This window comes from Corylus avellana, chromosome 6 (genome assembly GCF_965113065.1).
Source record: "Corylus avellana chromosome 6, dhCorAvel1.hap1.2, whole genome shotgun sequence".
Taxonomy (NCBI): domain Eukaryota; kingdom Viridiplantae; phylum Streptophyta; class Magnoliopsida; order Fagales; family Betulaceae; genus Corylus; species Corylus avellana.
This window is the reverse complement of record NC_142495.1, coordinates 19,314,362-19,328,151: the sequence shown is the minus strand read 5'-3', so window position 1 is coordinate 19,328,151 and position 13,790 is coordinate 19,314,362. Positions and strand designations below refer to the sequence as shown.

Genomic DNA, 13,790 nt, shown 5'->3' with positions numbered 1-13,790 from the left:
TCAATAACCGTCATTTAACCGCTAACCGGCCCTAACAGGACGAACATGGTTACTTTAAAGTTAAGTAATAACGGCATAAGGCAATTGCGGTTAAGAAACAATAACCGCAACCGTAACTACTTGTACACCCTTAACTAATCGTATTAGAGATGTTTTACATAAACACAGTTTTTTTCCCCGCAAATACAACAACGATGCTAACATCACTATAAGATGATCTCCAACAGATTAGCTACAGAAAATGTAAAGTTCATTGTTTGCTATAGTAGTTAGCAAACTTCTAACTAATTATTGTAGCAAAATGCACGATTTTTTTTTATTCATTCTCAATGTTACTTTATTATTTTTTATTGTTTCTCTGCAATTTACGTTATGTTTTACGTTTGTGGTACTTTACTTTTGCAATTTGCTACATTGTTTCTCTACCGACATTCTCAACCTATGTGTTTTTTTTTTTTTTTTCAACGTTTGCGAGTCTTTTACGGTTATGTTTTCTCAATACATTCCATGGATGGGAGGTGCGATATGTCAAACGTGAAGCTAATAAGGCGGCGCACGGTTTTGCAAATGAGGTGACCCGAACTGTGATGGATAGAATTTGGCTTGAAAAAACCTCTAATAGTATTTTTGACATTGTCAATTTAATGCAATTAGCTCTTTCTTTGTAGAGCCTAGGCTCTTTAATTCTTTAATGAATAAAGTCAGAATTTCTCTCAAAAAAAAAAAAAAAGTAATGCTCTAACAATGCTTTAGGAAATGCCGTGAGTTATTGAATTTAGCGGAATTTTGAAAAACGCCCTAATTTTATAAATTGTCATTGTTTACTAAAACATCACCAATTTGTAATAGTAAAGATGAGTCCCCAAAAGGTAGCTAAATCGGCTGGAAACCACGTCTTATAAAGCGGAGGTCACTAGTTCGAATTCTTCTTCCCCCCTCTTGTGCAAACATGTCAAAATAAAAAAATTAAAATTAAAATAGTAAAGATGATTTCTGTACACGTCGTTGATTTCTAAAATTAGTAGCCTTCTTCATTTAATTAGCATCGTTTATCAAAACGCTGCTAGCTTTATGGTGGATGTGATCTAGTCTCCCATAACACTGCATGTACCGCATTGGCTTTTGGTAAATAGAAAAATATATAGGTGAAAAGGCGGGCGGTTAATAATCGCTCGTTAATCATTAACTACACTAATCGTTAACTGCTAACCGCTTTTAAAGGCAATTAGAATAGACCGCAGACTACTTTATATATATATATATAATACATGAAACAATGTGTTTAAATATATATAAAAATTTAGAAATGATGAGGTATTATCATATTACCATTAAAAAAAAAAAAAAGGCGTCATTTTTAGTTTTTGTTTTTTTTTTTAAATAAAAAAAAAAAAATTGTACTTTTTAGATTTTTCTTTAAAAAGCGGTTAAGGGTTATTAAGGTTATTAACTGCTAATCGTCGGTTAACTGTCTAGGCGGTTAGTGAATTTTACTAACCGCCTAGGCGGTTACGGTTAGCGGCTATAGCCAATAACTGCTAACCGTAACCGCCTTTTCATCCCTACCGATAACTATTAAAAAGAAACTCAAACATCTCCATGGTAAACCAATCTACCAATACAGAATATTACCTTTACGTGGGCTTTTTCAATTGTTTTCCAAGGATTTGAACTACCTTAATGTATGTACTTGGGCTGTAGAAACCTAGGCCTTGTCTGAAGTTATAAATAAATTGGTTAAACTTGTCTAGTTGCAAGTATCCAAAGGACAGATTGACACCCGAACAATCACATGTCTTGCAATAGTTGTTCAATATTGAATGATTACACTTAAAAATTAATCACAAATCGTTTAATATAATATATTCCATTTTTATGAAATTTTTGTTCGTAAACGAAATCTAATGCCACTTGACCATAATATAATATATTTACTTGCTCAATGTCAAATGTTATTCAAGCTTTTATTGGGGTTGTGGTGATTTTAAAGCAGCGTTTGTTTTCATGATATCAAACTCCTAATTAAGTGAATATACTATGCTAACTTCCCAATCCACCCACCATATATGGGTAGCAAAAGCAAACAATTGTTTTCATGATGCTGATCTACCACCTATTGGGGTAGTTTTTGGCGTGGGAGGTTATTATATGACTTGGCAGAAGATGGGATCGACTGTAGTGTATCCCATTAAGACAAAAGTGCATCATGTTGTCAATATCGAACCTAGTGTGAACTTGGTTACTGGGTTTGGTCCTAGCATGGTCATGGCTTTGCTAATATGCCGTTTGTACAGTAAACGGCACAAAAACATAATTTTGGACCGTTTGAACAAAACGACATTAAAAAAAGGCATAAAATGTCTTCCTTTTTATTCTTTTTTTTTTTTTTTTGAAGTGATGATGGACATCTTTTAGGGCTTTAACTTTCTTTAGCAGTCCGACTTTAGAGGTCCATCGGTATATAATTTCTCCTACGAGTCTTGTAAGGGATTCTTTTGGGTCCACATGCAAAACTTTGCACTTTGTTAGTATTACTAATTAATACTAACCTAAAATACATAGCCGCATTGCAATTGTCAAAAGACCTCTTAGGAAAATGAGTTATTATGTTATGATTGTATATATAATCTAAGATAAACTTAATCAATCCATGAAAGGATATTTTTCTCAAGTCCATATATTCCCTCCTTCCTTAAGAACATGGATTCACCACACGCCAGAATATTTTGAAAAAAGAGAACCAAAAAAAAGGATGAGACCAATAGGGAAAAGAAAAAAGAATCTGACCAAAAAAAAAAAAAAAATTGAATGTTTGCTTTTAGAAACAAAATAAAATAAGAAGAAACTAATCTTTGATTATGCACAAGGCCGACTTAATCATTAGGCTTATTAGGCGGTCACCTAAAGCTTCCAAATACTAATTAATAAATATTTATTCCATAAAAAAAAATAAAAAAAAAATTAAAGCCTTAACTATAGTCTATATTATTTAATTAAAGCCACTAATTATGGTAAACAAGTAATTAGAAAAGACGTTAACATCATTTAATTCTCTCCCCATTGTTCCATTCTTGAAACAGGATAAGGACTTTGAACTGGAGAGTATTCAGTCATTTATATTACAATAATGGAAAAAATATAATTTAGCCTCTCAAATTACCAGTCATTTTCATTTTAGCCCCCTAATGTTCAAAAAGTGATAAAATAGCCCCACAAACTACCAAATAATTGCAATTTAGCCACTCTGTTAGTCATTACCGTCAATTCAAAACTACATCGTTTCGGCAAGGTTAAGTTACTAAAATGCCCTTTTCGAAAAAAAAAAAAAATAATAATAATAATAATAATAATAAATAACTTAAAAAATGCCCCCCAAAACGACGTCGTTTTGAAGGAAAAAAAAAAAAAAAAAAAAAAAAACCAGTGGTTTCCGGCCATGGGGTGGTTGGGCGGCCACCTTGTGGCCTATGGGATGGCTGCCCAGCCACCCCAACAGGCCTGGGGGTGGTCGCCCAGCCACCCCATAAGCCATGGGGGTGGCCACCGAGCCACCCCCAGGCCTATGGGGGTGGCTGGGTGGCCACCCCCAAACCTATGGGTGGCCGCCCAGCCACAACCACAGGTCTTGGGGTGGCTGCTGGCCACCCCCATGGTCTAGGGGGTGGCTCAACGACCACCCCTAAGCTTGTTGGGGTGGCTAGGAAGCCACCCCCCATGGCCTATGGGGTGGCCGGAAACCACTGGTTTTTTTTTTTCTTTTTCTTTTCCTCAAAACGACGTCGTTTTGGGGGGGGCATTTTTTATACTGATTTTTTTTTTTTCTAAAATGGCATTTTAGTAACTTAATCTTGCCAAAACGACATAGTCCTATTTGACTGTAATGACTAACAGAGTGATCAAATTGCAACTATTTGGTAGTTTAAGGGCTACTTTATCACTTTTTGAATATTATGGGACTAAAATGGAAATGGCTAGTAGTTTAGGGGCTAAATTACATTTTTCCCTACAATAATAGAATTGTCAAAAACATATGTGAAATGACAATTTTATCCTTTTGGTATAACGGACTAGATACCCTTCCATTCATTTTGAACTGGAGAGGATCTTTTGCCAAGAAGATGAATGTTCGATTCTTGAAACAAGGCAAAGAAAAAAAAAAACAAATTAAACTAATGATGGTTTAGATTTATTTTCAAAATTAAAATTTTAAAAGAAATTTTACAAATAAAAGAAAGTGCTCCAATTGACATATTAAATTCTATACAAAGACTTGATTTTTTTTCAAATGTATGTATTGCTTAAAGAATTTTATTAAGAATACATATTATATGCAATTGATTATGCATAAATAAGTTTTTCAAAAATAAAATTGGTGAAATCCTACCTAAAACCAACAATATCACAAGAAAGATTAAATGGAAATGAGATGTTAGAAAAATTTGAATATAAAAATTTCATTAGTAATTATACACCCCAAATAGCTAGAAGAATGATTTTTAAATAAAAAATATAATATTAGTATTAAAATAAATATTTAAATATTAAAAAAAAAAAAAAAAAAAAAAAAAAAAAAAAAAGCCCACTTAAACTTATTGTCTTGCGTATCAAGATTTATCGAGGTGGCCTTGATTATGTACTTAAAAAAGTTTTTTTTTTTTTTTTTTTTTTTTTTTTTGGAAGCACGAAAAGAACTCGAATGCAAAAATCTATACCTCCAAAATTCAAAACATATTCTTGAGAGAATTTCTCGTGAAATATTTTTCTGGAATTATCAAATGTTATACTTTCGTAATATTCTGTAAAACTCATAAAAAATTAAAAAATAAAATAAAAAGTTACACTCATAAAAAATTAAAAAATAAAATAAAAAGTTCTGATTCGATTTGTTAACTTAAAAAAAAAAAAAAAAAAACAAAAACAAAAACAAAACAAAACAAAACTTTATACCCCTGAACCATTGCACGTTTTAAGGATACTCCTTAAATTTTAAAAACTCTTAATTTCACCCCCTAAATTTTCAATTTGATTCAATTGACCCTCCTCCGTCAAATTTAGCAGTTAACCCCTAACAAAAAAGATCAAATTATCCTTCGATATTTTTTCTTTTTTCTTTTTTAGGAAAAAATGGATTCCAATGTGACCCAACTGTGGGTCAGGCCAAACCCACACATGTGACCCGCATGAGTCAGGTCGTGGTCTGGCCATGACCCAGCTCGGGTCAGGAGACCCACGGCTAGGTCTGGCTGCAACCCCGCCATGGTTCAATTTTTTAAAAAAAAAATTTAAAATTAAGAACAAATTTATAATTTTTTAAATAAAGTCAAAAATATAAAAGTTATTTCATCACTTTTAACGTTTAAAATTTGACAGAGACTTCAAATGAATCAAATTGAAGGTTCAAAAAGTTAAATTATGACTTTGAAATTTATGGGTCTTCTCAAAAGTCATCCATATTTTCCAAAAAAAAAAAAAAACAATGAAAAGAAAATACTACCGAATTATAGTCGTTGGATCAAACAAAAAGTACAAAAGTTGATCATTCTGAAAATCCGACAGTCCAAATGCGTCTCCCCAAATGTTCTTCCTAACTGAGAGAATCATAACCGTCGAATCAACCATTGCTAGAGAGACCCCACCATTTTGATATCAACCTCTACAATGAACGGTCCAATTAACCCCTTACTCAGTTGCACAGCTCATATGTGATTTCAATGTCTCTGTCTCTCTCCCAGAAAAGAGTTTTACGGAAGCAATGGAGCACAGAGATGACGCTATTTTTTCTGGGGAAAATAAACGTTTCTAACTGAAAACAAAGTGAGCTTTGAAGCCTTACCTGATAGTCTCCTTTATCTGTCCCTCTGAATTCTGCTACTTATTTGAATCTGGTACAGATTTTGTATGCCATCTTCGATGGTTTAGGGTTTTATTTTTTTGAAATATCTGGTAATTTCATTTCTACTGTAGACAATTATTAGTGGGTTTTAACTCTTTTTGCGTGGATTTGGTCGGTTTAGAATAGTCAGTGTTTGGGACGATAATTTGGTTCCATCTGTTATATATATATATATATATGGAAATTTTGGTTTGTGGGTTTTGTTTCTGAGTTTGATATTTGTCTTAGATGCTGCAAATTTGGCTTTATCTTGAATTTTCAGTTAGTGGGCCTCTATGGTCTAGGGCTGTTGTGTGCTGGTCTGTGTTATTCTTGTGTTAGGTTCAAGATTTTGGTTAAAATGTGATGCATTTTTACGGTTCATAATTACCTTTTTCAAGTTCTGCAACATTAGTTTCATTTTAGAAGGATGGTAGTTGTGTTTTTGTCATGGATTTGGTTTTGATTTTTACTTATTTTTACTTATTCTAGCTGGGTGCTTCCTCTAGTATGCTTCTTGTGTAACTATTGACCATCTAGCTCCGTATCATTGATTGTTTATGACTTAATAATTTTCTTTTTCTCATGGTGATGCTCACAAAGGTATTTAGAAAGTAATTATAAATATGTAAATCTCAACGTCACATGAATCATGTAACCTCCCTTTGTCTGACTATGCCGTTGAGCAGCTTTTTTGTAAGCTGTTATTGCACATCTTATTAATTATGAGATATGATTTCAGCTTTGATAATGTATCTGGTGTTGAAATTGGGCTCCGTAACATTTTAAGTAAAGATATTGATTCTCGTTCTGATTTTGGCAGCTTGCATATGAATTAGGATGAAAGTTGAATGTTTTAGATTTTGTGGTGACAAGTGTTGCGGGGATCTTGTTGCAAGCCATTCAGCATATTAGGCAAGTTATATATTTCTTCACTAAGAGAATTTGGGGGGAAAAAAAGGTCCAAAAAATCGGATTGCTCGTTATTGTGGATCTATGCTTTCTTGCCTTCTAAGCTGGTTGGCTGACTTAGATGGATGATCCCTCTCTGGAAACAAATAGCAGCGCTCTAACTGACCAATACCCTTTGCTAATGGAGCGTGTGGGAAGCCATAATGATCATGAGCACATAATTGACATATCTAGAAATGGCGATGCGTCATCAAGCTCTTCTCATGATGATCAGCCACCTAGGACGGATTCGACTCAACATGAAGATAGACCATCAAGTGGCACAAGGCCCCCAACTTATCAAACTTCTTTGGCTTCGTCAAATAGATTAAACTCTAGGACTTCGTCGTTCAGGAGAAGAGGTGATGGCTATGGTCGTCGCCGTAGGAGCCCATTGAATTCTGGGCTTTGGATCTCTGTTGAACTAGTTGTCACTGTGAGTCAAATTATAGCATCTGTTGTTGTTTTGTCATTGTCAAGAAATGAAAATCCTCAAACCCCATTGTTTGAATGGGTCGTGGGTTATGCATCCGGCTGTGTTGCAACACTTCCTATTCTTTACTGGCGATATCGTAACCGCAACCAGAGTACTGAGCAAGATTCTTCTCAATCACATCAAGGCTCTTCTCAAAGCAATACTCCTGAACCTACATCTTATACTGCTATCTCTGCCACTCAATCTTTAGATGAGGAAAATATTCAGAACTCAGAAAATTTCTCAAGGAACAATCAACTTGGAACCCTAAGTGCACGGTATCATTGCCTTCATTTTGTTCATTTACTTTTCAAATCTCTGGTGATGCATTTTGTTTTTCAAATAGATGCGCATGTTCCTATTTATCAGGTGTTTTTTAGTTTGCATTATGAAATAATGTCAACACTTAGGTTCCATTATAGTCATACTGATGCTACTGCCCTGCTGCATGCTTAGCAACTAAAGAATATGGTTACAACTTAGTTAATCAAGTTTAGGTTTGTCTGAAAATTTATGGTTCCCTTAAAGTATAATCTTATATCCATAAAAAACGTGGTTCTCATGCATCTTTTCCTTTAATAGTTGTTCCTTGTTAGTATTGTCTCGGCAGTGGCTACATTAGTTTAGTTCAATGAACATGAAGCTTTTGGACAATTAATGAGGCTTAAGAGCATCCTCAATGTCTATCAAACTCTCCGTCCTTTCTCCAAATTTGTTATTGTTAAATACTCTCTCGAAATTTGGTGCTCAATTTTCTTTAGCCATTCAATTTTTTAATATTTTTACTTTTTCACATTGAACATCTAACTCATTAAAGTATTGCATTAAAAAGGTACTTTGGGAAGTGGCTAACTCATGATTACTTTTTCACCAAATCAATAAAAACAATATTTAAATGAAGTTGGGAAATATTTAAAGAGTTTGATATATGGTGCATTGGGAATTGGGTAACTAAAATAGTAAAAGTAGATTTTTTTAGCTAAAATTTGGAGAAATTTTAGAGAGCTCATTGAGGATGCTCTAACATATTGAATAAGCCAATTTAATCTTTTATAACAAATAAGGGTAAGTACTTGCTTTGGGCTTGTAATCTTTTAGAAGAGGAGAATAAGCCAATTTCGGTGCTTCTGAAAGGCAGCCTTATCTGCCCTCATGCTTTTTAGATATATATAATATAGAATGATATAAGTAAAAACTTATGTATTCATGTAATATCACTTCGAAGAAACTATTTTCTGATGTATTGTGGTGGCTAAAGTAGATTTATCATATTTATGAATGATCATATGTTCTATTGTGATTTAACTAACCAGTCAACATTTATAATTATTCAATCTTGTCAAAATTTTGTCCCTTTTTTAACCTTTCTAGATTATACTGGCAAAGTTAAGTTGGCTTTCTTCAATGTGGATGCTGCTGCAGATGCAAAAATTAAAATCAGTAGTGCTCTTCTAATATGTTGGGACTGTGTCAATATTAATTTGGAATGCTCCATTAACTATGATGCGAAGGGAGTATCATCTAGGCGTGAAAAAGGCAAGACTCACACTTGTTAGCGTTTGAGGGCTTGGGCTTTGTTGTCTTGTGGGTGTTGGGGTTGTGGGCTTTTGGGTGGGTTGGGGTGTGGGTGTTTTTGCTGTTTTGTGGGTTCCGGGCTTGTGGAAGCACCCTGGGTATACAGCATGTGCATTTAAGGGCGCCTTTCGCTTTTCAATAAAGTTTTTTATTGCTGATAAAAAAAAAAAATTATAAGCCAACTAGTTTGAAGAGCAAAGTCAGAAGTTAATGGAGTTTATTATGATGCGTACTACCAAGTAGACACTAATCCAAACTTAATGGTTCCTCGTTTGCTACTTTTAGTTATAAAAGAGTTGGAGCTTTTCCTGTCTTTCCCTCCCCCAACCCCCCAAAAAGTTAAACTCTTTAGATAGTCAATCGATGGTGCGACTAAGTGAAGGATTTCATTGCTGATTCGCAGACTCAATGGATTAGTGGACCATTTCAAGATGGCCTTGGACTGCTTCTTTGCAGTCTGGTTTGTTGTGGGCAATGTCTGGATATTCGGAGGTCACTCTTCACCCTCTGATGCACCCAAGTTGTATAGGTATCAGTTAAGGACATTCTAGTTATTTGTTTTTTCTGGGATTTTTCCTTAGTTGAGCTATCTAACTGTTTCTTCGCTTGCCTGCAGGTTATGTATAGTGTTTCTTACCTTCAGCTGTATTGGATATGCCATGCCTTTCATACTATGTGCAACGATATGTTGCTGCTTGCCTTGCATAATTTCTATTTTGGGTTCTCGCGAGGATCTTTCTCAGACTAGAGGGGCTACCCCAGAATCTATAAATGCTCTGCCAACGTACAAGTTCAAGTTGAAGAAAAATGGGAATGCTGAGGATCAGGAAATCAACTCGGGTGTGAATGAAGGTGGGGTCTTGGCTGCAGGAACAGAAAAGGAACGTGCCATATCAGGGGAAGATGCGGTGAGTTTGATATTAGGTTATTGTGGCATCTGAACTCGTGTTCTTGAAATTCAACTACCGACTAACTGAATTTGGATTAAAAGCAGCTTCCACAATCAGGTTGGGCAAAACTCAGGAAGATTCTGCCTAATCGTCCTTAAACATTAAGAAGTTTGAGCTCCTTTTTGCTCAGCTACTGAATCTGCATATCAGTTTGCCTGTCATTAGCATAAGTGTGTGAATTTATATTAGTTGCCTAACTGTTTTCTGAACTCATCGGTTGCTTACTTGGCCATATTAGTTCCTGAATTTGCTTGTCATTTCACTAACTTATCTTTGAGTTCCTATTCAAATTGAAAAATGCCATAAGTCGATGTTTTTGTCTCTAAGCACCACAAGTCTGATGTTTATTTTATAGTTGACATGCCCATAACTTACTAGGTTATCTAGAGCAAGGGCTGCTACAAAGGTACATGATGGGTTATGTAATTGCTATATTTGTCAGGTGGTTATGGGACTTCAAATTTTGATCCTACTGTATCCGTTGTGTTCTGTTTTTTTTATAAAAAAAAAATTAATTCATGCCTTTTTATCTATCTCTTGCAGGTTTGTTGTATATGCTTGGCGAAATATGCGGACGATGAAGAGTTGAGGGAGCTGCCCTGCTTTCATGTCTTTCACGTGGAGTGTGTTGACAAATGGTTAAAGATCAATGCTTTATGTCCGCTTTGTAAAAGTGAGGTTGGCGAGTGCAGTGTCACCTCATCTTCATCGAGAGACTCCGGCCAGCACTAGAATGAAGAGGACAGGAAATCGGCGGCAGAATGTGACCAACATAGGGGATATGGTTTATAAGCCCTCAAGTCTCAAACCTCAATTGTTGGTGCAAGCTTGGAGCGGGGTCTCATGGCATGCGAATGCCCCTGCTAAATTCCAAGCACAACAACAAATTCCATTGTGTTGTGCAGAATAATACATTTGTGATTTGTATCTGTCTGAGACCTTTGGTCTTTAGAGAGGTAGGTGGTTTAGCCCTAGCATCAGATAAGGCATATACACACTTGTGTTGTTCCAAGTGTATCTGTAAGCCATATCTATGAGAAACCGAGCTTTGTAAAAAAAATGACATTATTTTCCATTCTTGGTTGGAGAATGTGTTTTATAAGTATACTTACATATGTACATTATAATTACTAAATCACGATGGGTTTTTTTCTCTGTTTTGACTTTGAGGGGCTTGGCTCTCCTCCATGCTTTCATAAGGTAATTGAATCCAGGGAGCAACCAGGATTGTTTGTGAGGGAAAGGCAAATTTACATGGATGTGGATAATGGTCATGATGAGGTCCTCTGCACCGGTGAGAAGGGCGGCAGCCGCTCCAACAATTTCTTCCACTACAAAGTTGTGTTCATGTGCCAGGGCGGCAAATTCACCACCGAGAACGGCCCTTAATTCTTTAGTTACTTTTAACAAACTGTTTTAGAAAGCTCAGGTCATACTTATCCATCGTATTTACAAGTTGTAACACAACATACACTAATAAAAAAATATATGCGAAAAAAACATTACCACCATGCTGGTTTCACATTTTTTTCTCTCTATGGCCGCTGGAAAACTCATCCTATGTGTCTTCCTTCTTTTCCTCCAGGATTGTTTGTGACTTGTGAGGGAAGGTGAACTTACATGGACGTGAATAATGGGGATGATGAGGGGTTGAACTTTTAGGTCCTCTGCACCGGCAAAAAGGACACCGGCCGCTCCGACAAGCATCTCCACTACAACTCGGGTTCATGTGCTAAGGTGGCAAATTCATTGCCGGGAACAGCACCTAATCAATCAGAACTGCATTAGAAAGCTCATATTAACAAATTGCGCAACACTATAAAATAAAAAAGACTAAAAACAAAAATGTGAAAAAGCAATTTCAAAGAACATTTCACACTTAACTTATCCATCATATTGGTATCACTTAATACCATACTGCTTCAAAAACCTTAGTTCTTTTCTATTGCATGGTTGTTGAAAAACTCATCCCTTTTTGTGTCTTCCTTTTTTTCCTATACCCAGTGAAATCTAATCTATATATTGGTGAACTCTTGCTTATTAGTTCCAAATCACCAACCAGACAACAGGGAGCTGTCTAACTACAGACTTAAAACACCATCCAACAATTCCAACCAATTGAAACGAATTCAAAAAGTTAAAGAGGAGCTAAAATTAGTAATTCTAAATACTCAACTTCTATCTCACTCGCATTCCACTAGGTTGATATGCCAATGTCCATCAGTCATTAAATTTTTTCTTTGAGAATAACTTAAATCGGGTCTTTGTGTAAATTAAGTATTTTACACCCTCCAATAGAAAGCATATACCTTTTTCACAAATAAACAAAAGCATGTCCACACACAATCAAACTAGTACAATTCAAAAAAAGAACCATTTTCTTTCTTGATTGAATGCAGCAACTCATTCAAGAAAAACAACGGCCACCCTCAACCTTCATTTGAAGCGATTAGGTCTTTGCTGTCCATTTAAAATTGCAATCTTCTTTTTTTCCTTTTGTCTGCTGAAACAAGTTCTATGGGCATCTACTATATTTAGGCTAGAGACTAATATTCTATGCTAAAACCAATTATTATCAATTTTTTTCAAACCTTGTGTAAATAAACTCACCGAATCAGGAACAGGGATAGAGATGATCATTTCTAAAGCTTTTAGATGCATTTAGAATCTAGCATTGAAGGTGATATTCGTTTCTCTTGGCTGGTGCAAGAGAGGGTTTCTCTTGAATCATGAATGGGACGGCTTTGATTGTGTGTGGACTTGCTCTTTGGTATTTATAAGAAAATTTGATGTGTCAATTTTCTATTGAAGGTTGTAAAAGAATGGTTTTACACCACGTACTGATAGTAGGGACTCTCTTTTTCTTTTTATTAAAAGCCGATCTAAAAGTTAATAGGCACATCAAACCAGTAGGATGGGAATTGAGTGTATAGCATTACTCAAATGTTGGGAGTTGAGTAGTAAAACCGCCCAATTTATGCTATTTCTTGTCACTGTCGCGGGAACTTCTATGGTGATAAGGGATGGGATATTTACTACTTGGCTAGTTATTCAATAACTTTAAATGTGTGAAAACTGAAAGACATGATTGTTAGCTTAAGAGAGGTGGACAATATTAATTGGAGCAAGTTGTTGGCCAAGCATTTTACTAGCTAGGTAATGAATAATGTTAGTCACTCTTATGCACCCCCCACCCCCCACGCCACCCCACCTCTCCTCTCCCTTGATGTGGGTCTGCCCCTAATTGAGTGCACAATATTTGGGGGGAAAAAAAAATACTAAAAATCATTACAATTTTTTTGGGTCTCTCATGTATCATTTTTTTTTTTTTTTTTTTAGTAGCTTCTACATGTCTCTTTTTTTTTTTTTTCTAATTAAAAAGGTGGAAAGGGGCGACCAATGTAATTTTTCCCCTTGGGCGTTACCATTGGGGTTCCCACCTGCTGTGGAATGTCCGGTTTGAGCCATAGCTACTGCCTGGGAAGGTGAGCCCGTCACCACAACTCCACAAAAGTGTGAGCCAGTAGAGCCCCTTCAAAATAGCATCTGGTTCACGCATCTACTACCGCAAGCGGATTCGAACACGCGACCACTAGGATGAAAGGAATTCTTCTATCAACTCAACTACCACCTTTGTGGTTTCAACATCTCTCTTAAAAGAGAAATGATAAATTTACTCTACAACTTTCACCCATCTTCATATTCCATATAGTAGACGGGCAACCATTAAATCTGTGAAACCTACAAGTAGTCTTATAAATCCAATAGAACATTTGCAAAATGAATAATTGTAAGAGGATGCATAACATGATTATCCTTTTTAAAAAAAAAGTAAATATCAAATCAAAACAATTTTTCGTCGATTGATTTTATTTTGCTAATAGCCCAAGAAACACAGGCCAAAAAAATATAGTAGCCATTAATAACATTATGAGAACACACTTCAAAAGAACAAAAATATTCCGCC

The 13,790-nt window shown here is 35.4% G+C and overlaps 1 protein-coding gene across 3 annotated transcripts; it reads left to right on the top strand.

Moving 5' to 3' along the window:
• Positions 1 to 5,592: 5,592 nt before the first annotated feature.
• Positions 5,593 to 10,979, top strand: LOC132186730 (RING/U-box superfamily protein). Of its 3 annotated transcripts, none has more exons than XR_009440770.2 (5): positions 5,593 to 5,814; positions 6,696 to 7,576; positions 9,277 to 9,402; positions 9,490 to 9,880; positions 10,367 to 10,454. XR_009440770.2 is itself a non-coding variant. In XM_059600753.2 (5 exons), exons 2-5 carry the CDS (start codon positions 6,906 to 6,908, stop codon positions 10,553 to 10,555), a joined length of 1,278 nt encoding a protein of 425 aa, XP_059456736.1. In that variant the 5' UTR covers positions 5,607 to 5,814; positions 6,696 to 6,905; the 3' UTR covers positions 10,556 to 10,979. The 3 variants fall into 3 exon arrangements, 2 of the variants coding, with proteins under 2 accessions (XP_059456736.1, XP_059456737.1); XM_059600753.2 differs by having other exon boundaries at positions 5,607 to 5,814; positions 9,490 to 9,781; positions 10,367 to 10,979; XM_059600754.2 differs by having other exon boundaries at positions 5,796 to 5,885; positions 9,490 to 9,781; positions 10,367 to 10,979.
• The last annotated feature ends 2,811 nt before the right edge of the window (positions 10,980 to 13,790 follow it).